Source organism: Notamacropus eugenii, chromosome 5 (assembly GCF_028372415.1).
Source record: "Notamacropus eugenii isolate mMacEug1 chromosome 5, mMacEug1.pri_v2, whole genome shotgun sequence".
Lineage (NCBI taxonomy): Eukaryota > Metazoa > Chordata > Mammalia > Diprotodontia > Macropodidae > Notamacropus > Notamacropus eugenii.
In genome coordinates, this window is record NC_092876.1 from 240,151,250 (window position 1) to 240,175,276 (window position 24,027).

The 24,027-nt window shown below is 39.5% G+C and overlaps 1 protein-coding gene across 3 annotated transcripts in view; it reads right to left on the minus strand.

The window, feature by feature from the left end:
• The window catches only part of NFE2L2 (NFE2 like bZIP transcription factor 2), a 37,759-nt gene extending 16,294 nt beyond the window's left edge, over positions 1-21,465 (minus strand). Inside the window, exon 1 of one of the 3 annotated variants that reach the window (XM_072612412.1) lies at positions 21,188-21,465. In XM_072612412.1, coding sequence (XP_072468513.1) covers positions 21,188-21,220 — 33 coding nt within the window. In that variant the 5' untranslated portion in view covers positions 21,221-21,465. Of the gene's footprint in view, positions 1-20,328; positions 20,482-20,904; positions 21,038-21,187 lie in introns of those variants that run through there. The other 2 variants (XM_072612414.1, XM_072612413.1) reach the window with 2 other exon arrangements.
• Positions 21,466-24,027: the final 2,562 nt, after the last annotated feature.

The window sequence follows — 24,027 nt, forward strand, 5'->3', positions numbered from 1 at the left end:
ATTTTCAATCAGTAGGCCAGAGTTATTACAAGGGATCTGTAAATCTAAATGTCAAACACTACCATTTTTATCTTGATTTTGTTACATCAAAATATGCAGTGTCACTTCTGAAGACTAAGTAGCTTATACACATCACTACTTTTCAAATGTATGTAATTTTTGTGATATATAAAATAAAAACTATGACTCTAAAACTGTATCACATACTTTCACAATCAACAGACAACACTAATGCAACTACTCTTGGGGGGAACCACAAAATTTGATGTTAAAAATGTCCTTGTTCTCAAAAAAGTTGGAAATTCCCCATCTAAAATATACTGCAGTTAGATTTCATTTAGTAATCAATGTCTGGACCCAAGAATGCAAAAACTGATGCAAATGATATGAATATTCCATATAGAAATATAATTTACATTTACCATCAGAAAGGATTACATGCCTAACAACTCAAGTTGCTTATATTATGTCCTGTACAAAACAGTTTTCTCACTGCCTCCACCTAAAACCTTGAGGTTTTTTCTCCAGTGTTTTGAAATAAAATTTTTAAAAAATTATTAGTGACACCAATTATAGTTCTGATGTCAACAAAACAGTATCTAAAAGTTCAAGGGAGGAAAGAGCATTGAACTGGGAGACAGAATATTCAGGTTCTAGGCCAGGAGCTCTGTCCATCTGAGCCTCAGTTTCCTCATTTATAAAATGAAGAGGCCAGGCTAGAAGATCTCTAGTAAAGAATACCAAATTGAGAATCACAATTTGCATTATATACAGTAGCAGTTTTTCCAAAGTGAGTAAGCCTTTAATAGTGCTGAATTACATTAAACAGAGAGCTCTTACACTTGGTAAATGACTCCTTGAATGTAAGTCAAACATAATACTAAGAAGGCTGAATTTTCAAATAATCCTCTGCCTGAAAGAGTTAATATCAGTCTCTACAATCTTGAATCTTAGTGAATACTACAACTAAAAACATGAATTATTTGATTATTTCTGTGTTAGAATTCTAACAACTTCTCAAATTACAAAGGGTTCACAAACCTATAAAATGATCATAGCTATTATAAAGGCCATATAAAAGAAAAGGAGAAATATGGGGTTATTTAAATGGCCTTCAAGGAGAAAAACAACTTAAAAGGACCATCCCAGTGCCTAGCACACAGTAGAAACTTACTAAATGCCTACTGACTGATTGATTAGTCAAAGGACAAAGCTACCAAAATTAGGATCTGGTTTGTAAACAATCCTCAGTACTCATTTAGTCTAGGACCTTAAAAAAGAAGTTGGTTGGTATTAGAGCTAATTTCTCCTTTGATACTGAATCAACCACACTGGCGGTACAGGGATTAAGAACAGGCATTTCAGTAATTTAACAATACTTTTAATGTGTATGTATATGTATGTATGTGCATGTGAAAATATGCATACATTGCATATATGCATGCCTACATACATACTTTATAAATGTTATGTACTTCATACTTTGCATACACAATGCACTTTCATATCTTTGTAGTCAATACATATCAAATAAGAACATAACAATTTCCGTCTAAGACTGTACATAACGAATTTCATTCACTTCCAACTTCAAACTTAAGTGCCTATTTTGTTATGATGGGAAGAAAAGAGGGGGATTATTTAATGCCCATTCTTCCAATTCACCAACTAAACAAAGGTCCAGTTCACAATGGAGAACTATAAACGTGTAACTGAAACAGATCCAAAGTTTATAGCTCTGTTCTTATTAATTAATTATATCTGAATAAATGAATATAGACTTTCAAAACTTCAATTCTAGAAGGGACCCTGGAATTAATTTACTCTAAACTTCTCATTTTTATAATTGAGCTCTCTGATGCACAACATCTAAGAATGGAAGATTACATGCTCAGCAGAGAAAAGACAGAAAAGTATCTAAGCTCAGAGGTTACAAGAATTTAAAAAAACCTCACATGATAGTAAAAATTCTTTTCTTGGGACACAAAGTGGTATTGTAGAAATGGTACTGAATTAGGAATTGGGAAACCTGTTATGATCTCATAACTCTGCTACTAACTAGCACTGTGAGTTGGGGTAAGTCACTTCTCTAAATGTTTGTTTGTTCATCTGAAAATGGGGTTAATAATACCTATCTTACCTTACTTCATTTAAAGAGTTGTTCTGAGCCAAAAGAGATGTTACGTAAAACCATGGTATGCTAAATAGCAGAAAATACATAAGATAACACTAAATCTTCCTTGTATCTGTACATATGAAATGACTTCAAAAGAAGCATCTAAATTCTAGACTTTTGGTTCTAACAGCCAAATAAAAGAGGGTCTAGTAATAACATTTATTTACCAAAATTCACATAAATGGTATCAATAATATGACACTAATTCTTAAATCCTTAACATTGCAAAATCCCTGAGGACTCTTAAACCTGACTGGGAAAGTTTCTATAAAATGCTGTTTAAAGCCCTGAATTCTGTTTTACCAGCTGACATTCTGATTTGGATAAAGGCATTGATGGTTATACTCATCCAATTTGCAGATGACACACAGCTGAGTGAGATAGCTAACACATTAGATGAAAGTCAGTATCCAGAAAGGGATCATGGCAAGCTGTAGCATTTGGTCTAAATTTAATCAGGTAAAATTCAACAGGGATAAACGTAAAGTTTTGTACTTGGGCAAAAAAATAAACAAACCAAAAACCCAAAACTTCATGATTATGAGGGAGGCATGGGTAGATAACAGTTGTTCTGAAGAAGATGGGGATGGGTGGGGAGGAAGGAGTTAGTAGGCTACAAATTCAATTCAATAAATCAGTAGTGTGAAGTTATAATGCAAAAAAAAGGTAATGCAATCTTGGTATAGGCCTACTATGACTTCATTAAACCTCATCTAGTAACCTTGTGATATGGTTCAGAAAAACATTAATGAACTGCTATGTTTCATTTTTGAAGATGACCATGACATCAGGGAAATGATGACATACATGACTTGTATTTGAGTGAGGGAGGGCAGTGCAAGGTCACCAGCCTCACTTCTCCTCCAGAGCCATCTGGGTGCAATAGCCAGATATTTGTCAGGACAAGTGGAGATGGCCTGGAATGAATAGGAGACCCAGGCACTTTTAGGATAAGGCCTTTACAGGTTCTCACTTTGAGTGAGGTAATGCCCATTCGGTGAATAGGCTTCTTTAAAAAATCAGCAAAGGGATGGCCCCTTTAATTAGAAAGAAAAAAAATCAAGCTGGGAGGGAAGACCCTCAGGGTTGCTATTCCAAATGGAAAGTTACCACTGACATTCACTTTAAGCCAGGAGGGCCCAAAATACAGCTATTAAGTGGAATTTTTGGAAGTGGTGCAATCTATGAGTTTCAGAATGGGGAGAGACAGAGAAGAAATCTAGCCAGTAAACCCCAAGTTAACTGGGCAGCTTCTGGCCATCAAAATTCACTTTCCTTTTGACAGAAGAAGAAAAGAGAGAAGGAGAGATGATGAGCTGAGTTGCCTAGCTAGCTGGGTCCCCATTCAGACAGCTTGGTCTTCTCACAGGTTATGTTGGTCCTTCATTTCCGAAGAGGCCATCAAGGAAATGATAATGTGACTTGCAGTTGACTTTGATTTGAGTCAGGGAGGGCTGTAAAATCCCGGAGAAGGGAAAACAGGGATGGTGAAGGAACTTAAATTCAGTTTATATGGAAGTGACTGAAGGAGACAGGAACAATTAACCTGGAAAAGAGAAGACTAGGGAGAAGAGGGAAGGAAGGTCTGTCATGTGTAGGAGGGATACAACTTGTTCAGTTTGGTCCCAAGGGACAGAACTAGGAGAGAGGATAAAAGTTTCAAAGGAGAGGTGGTGGTTTTCCCCTCCTTGGAAGTCTTTAAGCAGAGGCTGAATCAGGAGTAGGGAACCTGCAGCCTCAAGGCCACATGTGGCCTTCTAGGTCCTTGGGTGTGGCCTTTTGACTGAGTCCAAGTTTTACAGAACAAATCCTTTTGTTAAGGGAATTTGTTCTGTGAAGTTTGAATTCAGTCAAAGGGTCCCACTTGAAGACCTGGAGGGCCATTTTGTCGGGCATACCAAGGTAGAGATCCCTTTTGTGTGTGGACTAGATGGCCAAACTCTGTGATACTAACTGTAAGGGAAAGATTACGGTGTGGGACAAGGGCTGAAGACTAGCTAACTTTACAGAGGATGTAATTTAGCACTCCATCTCCTTCACTGTAGCTGTCTGTGCACCTCCCTCTCTTATCTTCCATACCAATCTCTACCTAGAGAAACTTTGGCACAAAAAAAAAATGTTTTTTTATAAGACAACCTAAGGAATCTTCCCTTCACTTAAAGGGAACTTAGAATAAGAGACTCAGAGGTTCACAGTTGATGCTTTTGGCCTCCAGGATTTTTTCCCCTTACCTCTAATGATACTTTTCAATGGATTTTTATGGAATATTTTCACAAGTAAAAGAAACATCAATCACACTTCTAGGACACAAATACACTTCTACCACTAATAGGGAAAGACATCAAACATGCACACTTACCTGTTCAATGTTTTTCTTTTAAAATATGTAGAATGAAAGGCCAAAGAAGGTGAACTACCTTAGGTCAGTAAGACTCTTCTAGGTTAAAGGTCTCAAGCTATGGAAATTCTAGATCCTCAACTAATACTTGAAAAAGATACTGGGGAAGTTTTATATTACAAAATCTAGAATCCATATTTAGTTCCACAAGTTTGATCCTACAAGCAATGCTACTGATAAAATCTATAAGAACTTTTTTAAAAAGCTATCTTCTTTCATTTTCCCACCTTCTGGATCATATACTGCAAACTGAATATCCAAGACAATAAATCCTAGAGAATTTTCCAAGGGAAAAAGTTCTTTCCTATTTATTATCTTAAAGAAGACAGATCAATAATAAAATAAAAGCAAGCAACTGTAAATCTATATAGCAACAGAGAGTTGTTCTCACCCATTAGAAGAGATTTCAAAACAACATTCAATTGCATAGCAGGTCTATCAGGAGCAGAATGCCTCTTTTATTTACTTCCCATTTTACGTTACTGTGACAGATACAAGCTGGCAACATCACTTCACACTTCAACTATAGCAACTATTTTTTAATTAGTCTTCTTTTCTCCCGACTCTTCTCTCCTTGACACCATCCTTCACACCACCACCTGATTATATTCTAGGTAAGGAATTCAGTCACAGAGGGCCCATGCCATGTCCAAACACTCATGGACCTTTCCTACCATTGCTCACATGGTTCCCTCCACTGGAATGCTGCTCCTCTTCACTTACTGAAATCTTATCCATATTTGAAGATCCAGCTGAAATGCCAAGATGCCTTCCCTGATCACCAAGCCAATCCTCCCTCCCCTACACTCTTAGATAGCATTAGGCAATATTACTTACATGGCATTTATAACAACCACTACTCATATTTAAGTAACAAAGTTTACAAACACTTTCTCCCAACAACTCTGTGAGTTAAATAGGGCAACTAATACCCGCTTTTTTAAAGATGAGAAAACTAAAGGTCAGGGATACTAAGTTATGCACCCAAAGTCTGTTGGAGATAAGATTCAGATTTATCACTGAAAAAGATATTAGACATCACTCAGTCTAATTTCATTTTACAGATGAGAAAACTGAGGCCCAGGTGACACATACTAATAAATAGCAGAGTTGAGATTTGAACTTTGGTCCTCTGATTTAAAATCTAGTACTCTTTCCATTGCACCAGGATGCCCTCCGAGTCTTCCAACCCAAAGCACAATTTTCCTCAGATAGAGAACTGCTTTCTACCCACATATGGACAGAAATGCTATGTATTCCTCCTCCCCAGAACTCTGCTCCTTTTCTATCCCTAAAACATAACTCATTCTGCCTCTCCAAATAAATACAAATTCTGAAGCTATAAGCTTACATTCTGTTTAGTCCTGTTAGCTGACATTTTAATAAACCGTGTGTGTGTGTGTGTATACACATGTGTAAACATGTAATTTGGGAGTGCAGAGGAACTGAGATGGGAAATGGAGATGTATAAGAGACAGAAAGGCCAGCTTAGTTAGACCAGAGTGTAGGAAGCTGAATAATTTACAATGAGGCTGCAAATACTGATTATTTTTCTAATTAAAAACTACTGCCACATATTTGTTAAAAACCCTAATGGATCAAAATGGAAGATTGTGGGGGGAGCTATACAACTTTATGTTTGAATAAAAATATTCATATTTTAATATTTTGTATCACTACTCTTTAATAATATTGATTAAATATTGACAATGATTTAATGAAGTATTTATGTTGGAAGATAGTTTGTGTAGCACAGGTATTAACTTGTTCTTTAGGTATTCATTTGGTGCTTTATAAAATGGCAATGGAATGTTTATTTTCTTCTTAAAAAATTGGCGGGAGCCAAGATGGCAGAGTAGAAAGACAAAAAAATGGAAGCTCTCCCCACACAGCCCATAAAATACCCGTAGAGAAGGGCTCTCAACAAATTTTGGAGCAGCAGAAGTACAGAACAACAGAGTAGAGGAGATTTCCAGCCCAGAGTGACCTGAAAGGCCCACGGAAACATCAGTTGTACTGGACACGGAGCAGAGGGTAGAGCCCAGCCCAGCCCAGCCTTGAACACATGGCTCTCAAACAGCCCTCAGGGGCGGAATCTCCAGTCGTAGTAGCAGCAGCAAATCCCCAGTCCCAGTAGCAGCCGAGAGTTCGTAGATCCCTCAACCCACAGGCACCAAAGGTCAGTGACAGGGTTTTTTCAGCTGGCCAGGAAGGGAGAAGGGCCTTCCCATAGCTCTGGCAACAGGCAGCAGCTGCAGAGGCCACATCGGGCAGGCGGCAGCAGATCTCACAGCAGCCCATATAGCAGCCCGAGACCTTTGCTGGATGGTAAAAACCCCTGGGGGCACTGAGGGAGCTTGTCTTTGTTCCACACTGAATGGTGGCCCTGCCCTCATAGCTTGGCTGAATCCCACCCCAACCCCAGTGCTAGCTTGGCGGAACTGGAGGTCAGGTGCCTGTGGAGAGGAAACTCTGCTAAGATTCTGGGCACAAAAATCTTTCCCTGAGCCCAGACCAGTACACACTTGACTGTGCCACCTTGGAGGAACTGATTATCTTACAGGTCCCCATAGTATTCCCTACTCTTGACAAAGGACCCAAAAGTCAAATAACTGGTTGAGAAAATGGCCAAAAAAGGGGAAAAAAATAAGACCACAGAAGGTTACTTTCTTGGGGAAAAGATATCTTCTCCCATCCTTTCAGATGAGGAAGAACAATGCTTACCATCAGGGAAAGACATAAAAGTCAAGGCTTCTGTATCCCAAACATCCAAAATAAATCTTCAATGGGCTCAGGCCATGGAAGAGCTCAAAAAGGATTTTGAAAACCAAATAAGAGAGGTGGAGGAAAAACTAGGAAGACAAATGAGAGAGATGCAAGAAAAGCATGAAAAGCAGGTCAACACCTTGCTAAAGGAGACCCAAAAAAATGCTGAAGAAAATAATACCTTGAAAAATAGGCTAACTCAATTGGCAAAAGAGGTTCAAAAAGCCAATGAGGAGAAGAATGCTTTAAAAAGCAGAATTAGCCAAATGGAAAAGGAGGTTCAAAAGCTCACTGAAGAAAATAGTTCTTTCAAAATTAGAATGGAACAGATGGAGGCTAATGACTTTATGAGAACCCAAGAAATCACAACACAAAACCAAAAGAATGAAAAAATGGAAGATAATGTGAAATATCTCATTGGAAAAACAACTGACCTGGAAAACAGATCCAGGGGAGACAATTTAAAAATTATGGGACTACCTGAAAGCCATGATCAAAAAAAGAGCCTGGACATCATCTTTCATGAAATTATCAAGGAAAACTATCCTGATATTCTAGAACCAGAGGGCAAAATAAATATTGAAAGAATCCACCCATCACCTCCTGAAAGAGATCCAAAAAGAGAAACTCCTAGGAACACCATGGCCAAATTCCAGAGTTCCCAGGTCAAGGAGAAAATACTGCAAGCAGCTAGAAAGAAACAATTCAAGTATTGTGGAAATACAATCAGGATAACACAAGATCTAGCAGCTTCTACATTAAGGGATTGTAGAGTGTAAAATATGATATTCCAGAAGTCAAAGGAACTAGGACTAAAACCAAGAATCACCTACCCCGCAAAACTGAGTATAATACTTCAGGGGAAAAAATGGTCTTTCAATGAAATAGAAGACTTTCAAGCATTCTTGATGAAAAGACCAGAGCTGAAAAGAAAATTTGACCCTCAAACACAAGAATCAAGAGAAGCATGAAAAGGTAAACAGTAAAGAGCAATCATAAGGGACTTTCTAAAGTTGAACTATTTACATTCCTACATGGAAAGACAATATTTGTAAGTCTTGAAACTTTTTTCAGTATCTGGGTAGTTGGTGGGATTACACACACACACACACACACACACACACACACACACACACAGCACAGGGTGAGTTGAATAGGATGGGATCATATCTTAAAAAAATGAAATTAAGGGGTGAGAGATAAATATATTGGGAGGAGAAAGGGAGAAATGGAATGGGGCAAATTATCTCTCATAAAAGAGGCAAGTAAAAGACTTTTCAGTGGAGGGAAAAAGAGGGGAGGTGAGAGAAAAAACATGAAGCTTACTGTCATCACATTCAACTAAAGGAAGGAATAAAATGCACACTCATTTTGGTATGAAAACCTATCTTACAAGACAGGAAAGTGGGGGAGAAGGGGATAAGCAGGGTGGGGGGGATGATGGAAGGGAAGGCAGTGGGAGGAGGGAGCAATTTGAAGTCAACACTCTTGGGGAGGGACAGGATCAAAAGAGAGAATAGAAGCAATGGGGGGCAGGATAGGATGGAGGGAATCATAGTTAGTCTTATACAATACAACTATTACGGAAGTCATTTGCAAAACTACACTGATACAACCTATATTGAATTGCCTGCCTTCCCAAAGGGAATGGGTAGGGAGGGAGGGATGAGGAGAAGTTGGAACTCAAAGATTTAGGAACAACTGTTGTACTGTTCTTGCAACTAGGAAATAGAAATACAGTAATGGGGTATAAAATTATCTTGCCCTACAGGACAAAAGAGAAGATGGGGATAAGGGAAGGGAGGGATGTTAGAAGAGAGGGCAGACGTGATAGAGGCAATTAGAATGCTTAGCATTTTGGGGTGGGGGGAGGGGAGAAATGGGGAGAAAATTTGGAACCCAAAATTTTGTGGAAATGAATGTTGAAAAGTTAAATAAATAAATTAAAATTAAAAAAAAAAAGCTCTCTAGTGGAAGAAGAGAGACATATTGTAAAGTGAAAGGAAATTAAAGAAAAAAATTAAAATCCTTTTCAATCAATTAAAAAATTTTTTTTTCCTATTTCAGATGATCATGAATTTCATAATTTGCATCTACAGTCAACTCAAATATAACTTTGCTTATTATTTTTGCATTTGATTTATGCACATATATGTGTATATACAAACTATAATGCTTCCTTTATGTATTATTAAAATTGTAAGTCACTTTCTTTTTACTGTTTACGTAGAATTTACAAAATACTATTCTATAACCAACTTGAATTGTCCAGTGATGATGATTTTATACAAATAAAACTAATATGTCCTCAACAACAACAACAAAAAATTGGCTTATTTTATTATCTGAAGGTAGCTCGGCGGCCCAGTGGATAGAGTACTGGTCTTGGGAGTTAGGAAGGCCTGCATTCAAATTCAGCCTCAGATACTTACTAGCTGTGTGACCCTGAGCAAGTTCTATAACCCGTGCCTGTCTCAGTTTTCTCATCTGTAAAATGGGGATAATAATACCACCTATTTGACAGGGTTGTTGTAAGGATTAAATAAAATAGTGTGTATATTAATATAATATATGCATATTAACATGCACATATTGGATATAATTATACTATATTAATATAATAAAGAATATATAAAGGACATATGCAAAATATATGCAAACCTTAAAGTGTTATATAAAGGCTAGCTAGTACTATTATTAGCATCATCAGTTACTTCCTGTTTTGTATAATGCTTTTGGGGGTTGGGGTGGAATGGAGCTAAAGATCCAGATCTGTGACTACAATGATATCAGGAATTTCTAGTAAGAAAACTCCCTGGACCAATGTATCTCAGCCAACTGTTCTGCAATTTATAGTCTCAGAATCCAGGGTCCTGGGCCATAGATAGGTTAAGTAATTTACCCAGAGTCACAAAGTATTTTTCAGAGGTAGAACTTGAAGTCTACTCCTGACTTTCTAGCCCTTTATCCAATATGCCTTCTACCTGGCTATTTTGTAAGTACTTATCAATTTATACTAACAGTTTTACTGATATGTAACTATGTACAGTTTCTGGTAAGTTTATTTCTTTTGCATTCACTGTGATTTCTCCTAATTTCTGATTTTATTTTTTCCTCCTATGCACATTTGTCAATTTTATGAACTTTTTTTAAATAGTCGTTTATAATAATTCAGGTCATAGTTTTAGAGCTGAAAAGCCTTAGAGGTTCATCTAGTCCAACCATTTCATTTCCTTTACCTCTCTGTGGTATAGGGGGGCTATTAAGTCCCTTCCCCAGGGTCATACAGCTAGCTAACAAGCATGAGACTGGGGATATATGAACCCAGGTCTTCCTAACTCCAAGTCCAGTATCATATCCGCTACACTATACTGGGCCTTGTTTAGCAATTCAATTGTTCTTTTATTATCTTATTTAAACTGACTTATTTAAATAATTTATTTCCTTTTACTTGATTTTGGTGCAGTTATTTGTTAAAGTTCTAACTTTCTCAGCCTTAAATTCATTTTCTTTTCCACCTATTAGCTTTCAATGATTTAAATTTGCCTCTGCTTTTGCTGAGACCCTAAAATTTTCATGTATTGCATTTATAGTTATTTTTAAATGTAATATTTCTACAACTTTTATCTTTACTTAAGTTATTTTTATTAATCTCCATTTAGGTCTATATTTTTTAAAAAATCACATTTTCAATCTGATTACCAATTGTACTGCATCATGATCCACAGACATTATTTTTAAAATTTCTGCATTTCTTGGATCATCTGTAACTTCTCTGAAATCCAGAAGATACTCTGATTGTTTTGAAGAAAAAAAAATTGACCTACTGTTGAAAAAAATTTTCATTTACATTTTCTTTAGTGATAAAGTCATAGTGAAGGGGGAAAAAAACCTATTCAAATAGCTAATGTGTCTTACCAAAAGATAAAAGAACATGGAAATTAACATAAATAGCACGGAAGGTGAAGACATACATTAGTAAAGGGAGCTTCCTCACCAGAGTTTTTTGGGCCTATACTTCTAAAACTGCAGACACGTGATCTGGAGGTGGGAAACACTGGCTGGTAGCCACCATATGAAATCCTTCTGCTATACTGCTCCCCATATCTCTTCTGACTGCTAAGACTTCCTCTGGACACATGTAAAGCTGGAAGTTTCCCAAAGGGAGGCCCTAGAAACCATGCCTTCAATTCAACAAACATTTATTAAGCACCTATTCATGCTGAAGCTCTGACGATACTAAGAAAAATTAATGTCCCTACTCTAAAGGAACTCATGCTTTATGTACTGTAGAGAAGTAAGTATATAGATATTTGACTGACACTACCTCCCTCAGCTTCTTCTTCCCTCTAATAGAACGGCTTGAGAGTGGAATACCAAACTCCTCCCAATGCTGACCTTAATAGAGGGCAGCAACTTGCTCACTCCACTCTGCATCTGCTGCTTTGTCTGGTTTCAACTCCACAGAATATGACACCCCTTTGCCAGGTATCCTCTGGTCTCTACCCTCTTCCCCTTGCTGCCTCCTTTTGTGTGTTGTCTTCCCCTCATTAGGGTGTAAGCTTCTTGTGAGCAGGGACTGTCTTTTTATTAATTGTATCCCCAGCACTTAGTACAGTGCCTGGCACATAGCAGACATTTTTATTTATTGGATTGGACTGGATAAATATATAATAGATGCAAAGTAACTTAGAAAGGAGACCCTGCCTTCCCTTAAAGACCCCATCAAATTGAAGACATTCTCTCCACAGGCTTGCAAAAATATCCCTGTGCAACATCAATTTTATCATGTCTGTTTAGCACCCAGTCTTAAGTCATGAGGAGAACACAGAACTTATCTGCCAAAGGAACTGCTTATTTACAACCAGCTGTTTAGAGTTTGAAAGCAACATCAGATATGATCTAGTCCAATCTTCTCATTTTGCAGACTAAAAAAAAAAAATAGGTCCAGCAAGATCATCCAAAGTCAGACTATTAGTTTGGTGACAGATCACAGCCTTCTAAGGACATGCCCAATTTTCACCTCATGACTCAAGGAAATAAGGAAATACTTGGTTCCTAATACTTACAGTTACAACATTTGCAATTATCCTTGATCAAGAGTCACATGACTACAAGTATTCTCTCTACAGCATACCTCCCCATCTGTGGAATATCTAATCCAGATATTGCCAAAACTCAGCAAACTAGTGAATTCTATGTTCTACCATATATTCTTCTCCAAGCAGGAATGATAGGGACCTAAAATGAAAACCATCAGGATGTGGATATCTCTCTAATTCTGGAGGATTCTCAATTGTCTTCAGATATTAATTATAATTAGCTTTTGATTTTTCCTCTCTATCCAAAGTTTATAAGCAGTGGTGTGGAGGGAGAAAGGTACTCCACAGTTATTTCAAGTCAGCTCTGGACTAAGAATTTGAGGATAAGTCTCCACATCCATTTCTCCAGATTCCCAACTGTGAGAAGTTCTTTTCTGACTTTACCTTTCACTGGGGCTACCAGGGAGTAAATCTCTGTACCTCTAATAATAACAACTTCAAATTTGGAATTTTTGAGCTCTGAGGGCTTCATGTAAAATACTCGAATAACAAAAACTGGAGATTTTTAAAAGATATGTTCTACTGAACTAGTACACATGGCTTGAGAACCAATTAGGTGATGTCTCTTTGTGAATTATCATTTGATATCATTTGTGATTCCCTACTAAGGAGTCAATGTACTAAGGATGCAGACACCAAAGCAAAAGAGTACCTATTCTCCAAGAGCTTACGTTCCATTAGGAAAAACAGCATTTACACATAGGTAAAATCAATTTATGTAAAAAGTAATGGGAAAGGGGTCATGTAACAACTATGGGAATGAGTAAATGTCTCAAGAATTAGCACTTGGCTGAGCTTTAAAAAGGGGGGGGGCGGGTACAGATTCTAAGAAGTTGAAGGGAGAAGAAGTAAATTCTAGGCATGGGGGATAACCTGTGTGAAGGCTAAAAGGAGAAACAGCAAGTAGGTCAGTTTGGTGAAGAGCTACTGGAACTTTCTGATTAAGGAAGTGACATGTTTAGTATGTGTTCTAGGGATATCAATTTGGCAGCTTTGTGGAAGATGACTTTAAGAGGGGAGAACTTTGCAAGGAGACCAGTTAGGAGGATACTGAAATAGTCCAGGCAAAAGTTCCTTAACCAGGGGAGTGGTGAAAGAGGCAGATGTTGGAAATATTGTGAAAGTAGAACCAACAAGACTCAGTAACTGGGATGAGAGGGAAAAGAAGAGATGAGACTAACTCCTAGACTATGAATCTAGGTGAACAGAAAAGATGATGATACTGATAATGTTTAATATAAAATTTTAGAATAATCTCTTTGTTCTCTCTGAAGCAAACTCAGAGGGTGCCTCTTCCTATGTCAACAAAGCCAGCCAAGGCTGACTCTACATTCCTTAAGAGACCTTTAACCTAAGACACTATCTTGAATAATGGGACATTTTCCATATCTTAATGTTTGTAGACATATACTATGTTATGGCATGTTAATGGTAAAGAAAACACAGACATCTTGGGTCGTAATTTCTATGTGAAACTTTGTCAAACTCTGTTATCTTATTGTATTTACAACCTATGCAATTAAGAAATTCCTTTACTAATGGTCTAGTTAGTCACTTATGGAGATCATAAATCTGAAGGACACAGAACACTTCTTTGTCCTAAAACATATTTAAGGCTGCCCAATTCTTTGTATCGGTAGCCAGAACATTTCTGGCTCCATAATGCATTATGTTACTGTTTTCTTTAATAGGGAATTGATCAATTAATTAAATCATAAAATGTATGCATTTAGCCTGTTGCCTTTTCTTAACAAAGTTTTCAGGTCAACAATACCCTCAAAATAAACAAGGACGCCAAAGACAAAGGTGAGTTCAGGAAATGAGTTGTTTTGATTATGCTGAGTTTGAGATATCTACACAATATTCAGTTCAAAATACCCAGACAATAGTTGGTGATTCTCTCCTGCAGTTTAGAAGAATATGGTTAGATATAAATCTGGAAGTTATTTGTGTAGAGATAAGTCCCATGAACCCATGGAAACTGATGAGATTACCAAAAGGGTAAATTCTTTATCTAAAAGAGAAGAAAGCCCAGGTTAGAACCTTGGGGGGACAATACTGAATATCCAACAAAGGGGAAGGGCAGAGAGGTAGGAGGAAAACCAAGAGAAATCAGCATCTTGAAAACCTGAAGAAAAAATAAGAACAGAAGGTAATCAATGGTGCCAAATGCTACAGAGATGTCAGAAAACATAAGGATTATTTCAAAAGCCAGCAGATTTGGCAATTAAGGGTTCATTCCCTAGTCCCTTTCAGTGTTTACTTTCAAAGACAGTCTAGGTGTTCTGATAATCAACATATCAAAGCAAGAGCTACTGGGCTTTTAGGATAATCAAGGCAGTTTGGTAGAGGGTGCCACAGCAGAGGGTCCAATAAGGATCCATCATTAGAAAGGTCTTGGAAATAAAGAAGTCAAGTTTAGCTATATTTCTTTTTTCTTCCAGCTAATTTCTTGAAAACAGAAGCATATTTTAATATTTAATGCAATGTCATGAAAAAAAATCCTTATCATTGTCTTTTAGAACGCTTTGCTTCCTCCAAGTTCAGTTCAGGTTCTACCTCATCAGACAGGAAGTCTTCCCCATGCTCCTATCCTTAGTGTTTTACTCCTTTCCTCAAATCATTTTGCATTTGCTTTTCAATCAATCAATTAAACATTTATTAAGCACCTACGTACCAGTCACAGTGCTAAATGCTTTTATGTTTATATGCTGTTATCTTATTCAGTAGAATAAAAGCAGAGGCAGTTTTTCATTTTTGTCACTATATCCCCAGTGTTTTGTGCATAGCAGGCAATTAATAAATTTGAGTTCAACTTAATGAAGTTGAACTAGATACCCAATATAGAGGTAAAGATGAATTAATCACAACACCCTTGTCGTTTTTTTCCTCACAAATTCTCTGAATTTTTTTTTTTAACAAAAATGTGAATTCAAGTATGTTCCCATTAGGAAGGAAAGGAGCCCTATAGGAAAGATATGATTAAAATTCCAAATTCCCCAAATGTCATTCTATTTTAGATTCCTTAATTGTTTTAAACACATACTTTACTCAGTAGCAGTACATTTATTTTCCAGTCAAATGGTGATTTTAGAAAACAACTTAGTATTAGGAAAAATGCGCTAAAAGCCAACATCAAATTACTAAAAGCTAGTAAAAAAAACAGTAAAAAAAATTTGAAAGTTACTTCTATTAAACACTCAATAAATTTGCATACATCCAAAAGAAAGAAGCAATGCCAGATCTGCAGTTAGGGAACAACAATTGTATATACCATTTTGGTTATACAGTACAAGCTCTGTACCAACAAAGGTTGAGGAGGTTGTGAGAAATGGTAAGCACAGGAAACATACCTACTCCCTAATCTATTAGCAGGGCTACAATGATTTACTACTGGGTAAACTAATCTTAAAAAGATAGGCCTAATCCCACACCTCAGAAATTTATACAGTGAAGCAGTTCCACAAAAGCAGTATTCAATAAACAATTAAAAATTCAGGACCTGTCACTAGCTCCCTCACACATACAGAAAGCCATTACCATAAACACAAAATATTACTTCAATTGTCTAGCAGGTCTTTGCAAATCAGTCAAAGAAACCAAGATTCAGAAAGGTTGGGTGACTTGCCCAAGGTCACACAACTAGTCAAGGGCAGAGCTACAACTAAAATCAGATTTCCTGATGCCTGTGCTCCTTCTACTGGACTCCTAACACTGCCTCTCAGATGGAAATAAACTGTAGGTCATTACATAATACTCCCCCATAATCCTGATTCCTAAGCATTATGTACTAACTGAATTTTTCGGCGTTAACCCTAAGTAATTCAACCTCTGAGTTACTATTGTAGTAAAGTCCACATTCCAAAAGAAAAACAGAAAATTTTCCTAACTCAAACAGAGAAAAGGCCTTTGATGACACAGATGTTGCTCAAGTTTCTAGATCATCAATTATTATTTACTGAATTTCTGAAATATGTCACCTTGAAACAACATAAAAAAAGTCCCTGCTGTCAGTCAACTGTCCACAGATAAACAGATCACCTAAAATGACAGGATGAAGGCCTAACCAAATGGTTTAGATCTACCTTCAGAAATACTCAATATACAAGAAGACACTGCAGAGGCTACAAAAAATGAGAATGGCTCAAGAAGTTCACAGTCTAGCTGGGGAGATAAAGGATAAATAAACAAACAAATGATGGCATAAACATATGAAAAAATGGTCAAACAGGAGGACCTTGCTAACTGTCAAATGAGTAGTAAAAAACCATGAATGAAGAGAGAAATAACTATGAATCAGACAGGGCAAATATTTCTCCATCTAGCTGAATGACTTCCCTTCTTATCTGGCCTGAAAAAAAGGATAGCTAAACATCAGTATGTTACTGATATCACAGTCCAAAAGTCCCAGAGTTTCTAAGCTTGTGAGAAAAAAAAATTAAGTATTTACAGACTTTTAATAAAACCCTTCAGACTATGCTGATATGTTGAATTATAATGGCTTTCAAAAGTCACTTATTAACACTACCCAATAAAAGATGGACTTGGCTCTCAAATTCCATTTTACCTCCGGCCTTTGTATTGTTTAGTGCCAGAGTGAAAACAAACCCACACAGGGACTACACTCCGAAGTCAGTAGTCCTCCTCTTCATGTATCTAGGTCCTGACATGACTGGAGCAAACAATGTGTTCCGTGATAACAGTACTTTCTGTTCTCAGACTTAATTCTAGTATTTAAAGTGTTGTGTCAGTGACTCAAACAGAAAAACCCTCTAACTCGGGAGTGAGGATGGATTAATTCATTAAGTGTTGTAATAAGCTTTTTGTTTCCTTGCTCATAATCTTAAAACAATCATATATATCTTAAAATACAATTGGTATATTTCTGAGAAATTTTAACATCTTCCCAGCTTTAAATAAAAATTGTAAAACACTATCGTCATTTCAATTACTCAATACCTGATAAAATCCATAAAACTTCCTCATCTATTAGATGTTTTAAGTATTTCTATAACCTGCTGTGCCAAACACAAATTTCTGAAATCTGCTCAACAGACACATCTACTGACTTCAGTTAGGTTGACTATACTCCAAAATCCAACAAATGCATCAACAACTTAGAATATTATAAGTTTTTAAGGAAAAAAAGTTATTTTATTTTGAACGTGGTATTCCTAAAGACAATATAAACTTACCCAGTTAATTAACCCGAAGACTTCTTAAGACTTTGTTTTCTTCATTTCAGAAGTACCAAATAGGTTATGTTTTATTTATCCCAATAAATTTCTCCTCTGACTGATACTTAACTCAAATTCAGACATAATCACATAGAAACAGGTATATTTCTTAGAAACTAAAAAAAAGTTAGCTTCTTTAGTTTTCCTCAGTTTACCCACTTTTTATTAAAATGCGACATTTTCCTCTCACATTATCCACAAGTGTGGATAATGGCAATGTTAAGAGAGTCTAGAATGAAGAAAAAAAGAGGGAAAAAACCTCTGAGATTTTCCCCAACATTCCTGGGGTTACTTTCCGGCTGTCCATAAATTATCTTGAATGAAAATAGATTAATATTAATGAAAACATATAGTCTCTCTTTAACTTTTTGTTATTCACAAAGAATGAAACCTTGTCCTTATTGTCTAGGAAAATTTAAGTGCACCAGGCATGACTTTTTTTGTTGTGACTGAGAGGAGTTGAATGAGTCCTCCTACAAAGTGTTTTCAAAATATCTCAAGATGTTTCATAAAACAAAAATGTCAAGTTGCTCTCTATATCAAGAGAGACTACTGACTTTTCCTTCTCACTTTTCTTTTTGAACTTGACACTTATCACTGCAGTGAAAAAAGTAACTGCGTCTTTCATCTGCAGCACAATGTACAAGAGAATAAATGTAAAGTTTTTATGATGGGTGTGGGGAATTCAAGTTATATACTTAACGATCTCTTCCTAGATATCTTCTTCTATGTAAAGAGGGTGACAGCATATTTTCTGGTACAATAGGGTAAGTGGAATAGGGAAAGGAATAAGCATTTTTATTGTGCTTTTTTATACACACGTATGTACCAGACTGTAAGTGCTGAACACTTTTTACAAATATTATCTCACTTGATCTTAATAAATTACACATTTAAAATAAAGAGTCTCCACAAGGTCAAGAACCTTATTCCTTTGGTGATACCTAGCAAGTATATTACAAAAACTTCAATATCTTTATTCAATTTTTTTTTTTGCTATCAGCTCTGAAGCCTCATTTTATTTTTCTACTGACTTCAAACTGATGTTTCAGTGATAAAATTTTGCCATTTTGTTGTAAGTCCATTCTCCATGTTTCCTTTTGTTTCCTCAAGCACGAAATTTTAGGGCACATTTGAACGCTATCCTCCAAAACATTTTCCATTTCCAAAAATGAATCAATAGTATTTTGTATATGTTCAAGGAAGCATCTACACAGCCTCAGTTCTGGTCATAACTGAATCCAACAAAACAGCTATCTTTATAATAGTAAGCTATTAGGGCACAAAACCAAAATCATTCTTCGGGAGCAGTCCAAGACTATACAACTGCATAGGGACCTATAATGTCCTGAATGTATATCCAAAGAGAAGGTGAAAAGGGAACTCTTTAGTCGTGCCAAGATTAGATAACTGCTTTCAAAGAGGAAAGCATTCAATACCTTGAGAGGGTCAAGTTCAAATTAAAAATGTCCTTGAAACAATAATCTTTCTTAAAACTTCAAACAAAAGCCGAGAAATCCTAAGTAATCTTTTCACTTGTCTGTCACACTTTTAAAATATGCTATGATTTGAAATGATAAAGGACCTTACTTCCAAATTCTTCCAACTCGGACTACAGAACTTGCTAGCAAAAGGATCACCGTGCAACACAAGTATCCCGTCATCTATCCTTACAAAAAAGGCAGAACGAAAAGAAAGAAAAATTCTCTAACAGGAAGGGGACCGGGAGAAGGGCGGCGGGAAAAGAGACTCAAGGTAAAGCCAACTAGGCAGTAGTTTGGAGTCGAAGTTTTAATGTGTAAGCACAGACCTCATTTTACACAAAAATACAAACCCTGATCTGCCCTGGCAGCCCTACTCAGAACAACATTTAGCGTATTCTGCTTTACATATTTTAGAATTACAATCTGAGAAACTTCATCCAAAGACAAAGCAGCCCAGGGGAAAATAACAATTGCGCAACAGCTCCCCAGCTCCGACTCGCCCTGGCCTTGAGCTCCTCGAGCTCGGCCGGGCTGGCACGCTAGGCAGCACAAGGGGCCCCTCTAGGGCGGCCGCGACTGGCGGCAGCTGACCCCCGCCGAGGCCGCAGGGACGCGTTCGGAGGCCGCGGAGAAGCGCGCACTCGGGACTACCGCAGCGGGGAGGGGGTGCTGTATGTTGTACGGAACGTTTCCAAAACTCCCGAGTTCTGTAGGAGAGGAAAAGGGGGGGAGGCAAGACAAACTGAACTCCCAATTCCCCATTCTCTCCCGGACGACAAGCGGCCTTCATCAGATGCAGGGTCCAGGCCTGGCTATCTTCCGCCACGGTCCGCCCGGGGACCACCGTCAGGGGTAGATACACTATGAGCTTTTGGACGGCTTCATTCAGTCCGTCGGGGCCATCTAGGTCACTGCAGAAGCACAAAGCTAACTGGAGTCCTTTAAAGACTGGTTTTTCTCAGTACCCTAGAAATCCCTAGTGGAGGGTAAGCGTGATGAGGAACAAGCCTAGCCTTTCCCTTCCCCGGCTCGGAGATGCAGTAACTGGAGAGGTGGGGGCGGGGGAGGGCTAGAGATGATCGATCTCTATGGAAGCCCAGACTTCCAAGCCAGACGTGCGCCCCGCGCTCCTCGCTCACTCGAGGGTCCGGGGGCCAGTCCATACCTCATCCTCCCCCTGGCGACTAAGCACGCAGGCTTCAAGGCCAGAGAGAGCAGCTCAGGAATGGAAGTGCGAAGAGACGAAAGAAGCTAGAGCAGGCCCCGAGGGCGCTTAGGAAGCTTCTCCTCCCCTGACAACCAGACCCCGGGGAGGGGGGCAAGGACGGGGCGGCGCAGGGGCGGGGGCGGTGCAGGGGCGGGGCGGCGCAGGCTTCGCCCCACCCCCTCCCACAGTGCCCAAGGAAGAGACCAGAGACACCTCCTCAACTCACCCATCGCCGCGCAGCCGCAGTGCGGCGACCTGGGGAGGAGGGGCTCCCGGAAGACAGCGGGGGCGGGAACAGCTGTTGCACCCCCCACCCACGTCCCCCTCCCCTCCGGAGTTGGGAATCCCCACCCCCTCCGCACCTCCTCTTCCTCCTCCCTCAGGAAAGGAGACCCAGCGCACCGGGGCCGCCGACGCGCTCGTGACAGGCAGAGCCGGGGGGAAGCTGCCCCCCTCCCCTGCCCTGCATCCACGGCTTCCTGGGGACTTCCCCTCTGGATCCCCCTAGGGCGCCATCCTCAACTCCTCCCCCACCTCTATTCTCTCCCGAGGAGGGGGTCGGGTGTTATTTTTCCTTTAATCCTAGACTCCTCCGCGACCCCGGCCTTCCCCGCCGTCCCCTCTCGCCGGTGGACTGTACAGAGAAGACAGAGGGAAGGAGGTCGGCCCACGTCGCCCACGTCGCCCCCGTCCCTGTTACCGTAGGCGTGTCCCCCCCTTGCTCCCGGAGGCGTGACGTCCGCTCCCCCCCAGCCCCGCTCTCGTGTGCGTGACGTCTCCCCCCCTTCGCCAGTCCCGGAGGTGCCGGCAGTAGCACCTGTTGCGACGGGGGCAGCTCCAAGTCCATCATGTTGAGCTTCCGACCCCTGCGCTGGGGCTCCCCGGCCGGACTTCTTTCTCTCAGCTCCCGAGACAAGGTGCGGAGAAGGAAGGCGCAGCGGCAGGGACGGGGTGGCGCGGAAGCGGCTCCTTGAGTCTCCCTGGCACTTCACTGTATTCCACCCGAGGGCCGGGACTCCCCGGCACAGCCCCGGCAACGCCCCGCCTCCGACCACCCTGGGGGCGGAGAAATGCGTGGCCACGCCCACCGAGGCCGGCCGCTTCCTCCCGGCTCCTCCTCTTAAAATCCCCCACCCTTGCGGCTGCTGACTTCCTGCGGGTTTGGAATGGGGTGGGGGCTGGCGTGGGAGCACTGGGGGGGAGGGGAGGAAGGGAAGGAGGTATTGAGAATCTTTGTGTTTAACTCTCTCCATCCCCGTCGGGGGCGGAGGGCGGGGAGAGACCCCTCCCCAAAACACAGGCCTTACCGTAATAACCGTAGATTTTTGAGTTGGAAGGCAGCCTGGAGTTCATCTCGTCCAGACTCATCATTTTGGTCATGAGGAAACTGAGGCCCAGGGAAATTTAAGTGATTTGCTCAAGGTCACCCAGGGTAGTAAGAGGAAGGATTGGAACTTCCAAAACCAGGAGTTGGACCCGGGTGTCCCAACTCCAAGAGACGGTGGACTCCCCCTGTGCGTATGTTTTGTGCTTGTGCGCCTTTTAAGACAAAACCGTTTCTCCGGGCGTATAATTTAGAGCAGTGTAGTGTACGTGTGTCCTTTAAAACAAACCAAAGAAACCATTTTTCCCCTTACCTCCCAACGAGATTGCCACTCGGAAACATAGTGGATGCTGTCTCACCGACCTGGCAAAGAGTACGCGGTGGCCTAAGGGAGGCTGGCTCCGAGGTCCAGGTTGAAGGGCACAGCTCAGTTTTATCTCTACCTACCGCACCTACTTGAGGGTCAGGTGCCAGCCAAGGAGCACCAGGACAAAAGCTGCCTGCTAGTCAGCACCACCTTTCCCTCACTTTCCCACCCTCTGCTCCCAGGGAACTCTTGTTAATTCAGTGAAAGTGTAATCAGTAGGAAGTTCTGGAACCACTCTGGGACTTTGGAGTTAGGTCCCCTCTCCTGTGTTTGCCAAGGCCCAAATGCCCTCCTGTTTACTTTCGCTCTTTAGAAACATTGCCAGGGACAGCGCTCCAAGGTCGATTAGAAAAGTCCTCTTGAGATGGAAGCTGACTGTTCAGCTTGGGCTTTGCAAAAACTGAAACCATCTCCTTCTCTTTCCCCCCATGTCTCATCTTGCAGCACTGAGCTGTTGCATAATCCTTAAAAATAAAATTAACTTCGAAAGTGGCAAAAGCCTCAGAGGAGAAAAGGGAATGTGAAGCCCTGGAATATGTTATTCAAAAGTATTGGAGATTTTTAAAAGAGAATTTGTGCGTGCATCACTGTCAACAGGTGAGTCCCAGAGGCTTTAAGAACTAGATCTTTCCCATATGAGAAAGCTGAGACCCAGAGAATTTAAGTGACCTAGCATTGTCTCTGGATCTAAGAACCTTTCTATCTCTTTGATAGGTTCAGCTTTTGGTTTCTAGCTTTTATTTTAAAGATTGTTAGAAATTAGGTAACATACAGATGAAGAATCCCTAGCTTTATTTATGTATGACAAACGTTTAAGGTGTAAAAGATGGACGAGATATAGTAGTTCCCAACCTGTGGGATGCTATTATTTTAAAGGGTCTATCTCATTAAATGATTCCTCTATAATAAGCATAGTTTTTGTAGACTGAATAATGTCTCATTTAGATTCTTATTTTTCAGAAGTATTCAGATGAATAAAACACAAGTTCACTTAAAAGCATTACTGAACTCATAATAACTTTTTGTTATGTAATTTTTCAATCATTGGTTACTAAATAGTACAACAATAACCCATAGGTCCAGGAAACTTTTTTTTTTTAATATTGAAAAGGAGTTTATACACACTAAAAAGTGCTAGTAGCCAACGAACTAGATATAAGATTTTATGACCCTAAGAGTTTCTGTTCTAGGTACTGTGGTAGATAAAAATAAAATCCTATCATCTAGCAAGGGAGAGAAAAAAGTCTTCATGCAAGTATAAAACAGCCAGAGAAAGAGGTCAGGCTACAATGTTTTTCTGTAGGAAAAGACTAGAGTCAACGGTCTTTTAGATTTCACTAGCCAATTCAGCCATTTCTACTTTACATAAAACAGAAGAGCTGATTGGGTAAAATGATCTGATCCTCATCAAAGTGTTTCCCCCTGGGGAGATTTACCTTGGTCTTACAACCTTAGTACTGAAATGGGTTTCTGACCATGTTAGGTAACAATTGAATTTAGATTTCCAGGAAAGCCAGAAGAGAGTAGGTAAAGTGCAGAGAATAAAGGAATTGCTTAAAAGAGTTTGAAGGCAAGCTTCTGTCTGACCCCTTGTCCCTTCTGTGGCAGTCTGAGTAAAAAGAAGAAAGTATCCTAACTAATTGAGGATCCTAGCTGAAAACAAAAACAAACAAAAAAACTTCATAGCTATTGGCAAACAAGGTTAACTAAGAAGAATGAGCCCTTCTTGCTAAGGAGAATATTGCTAATCCCAACACCTTCAGTAAATGAAGAACCAAATTGAGTAGGTGGCTCTGAAGATAGCACTTAATCTGAAGATTATAGCTAGAAATGATAATAAATAAAATAGTACTTATATAGCACCTACTACTGCCAGGCATTGTACTAATCACTTTACAAAAATGGTCTCATTGATCTTCATGACAAAACCCTATTTTACAGTTGAGGAAACTGAGATTAAGTGACT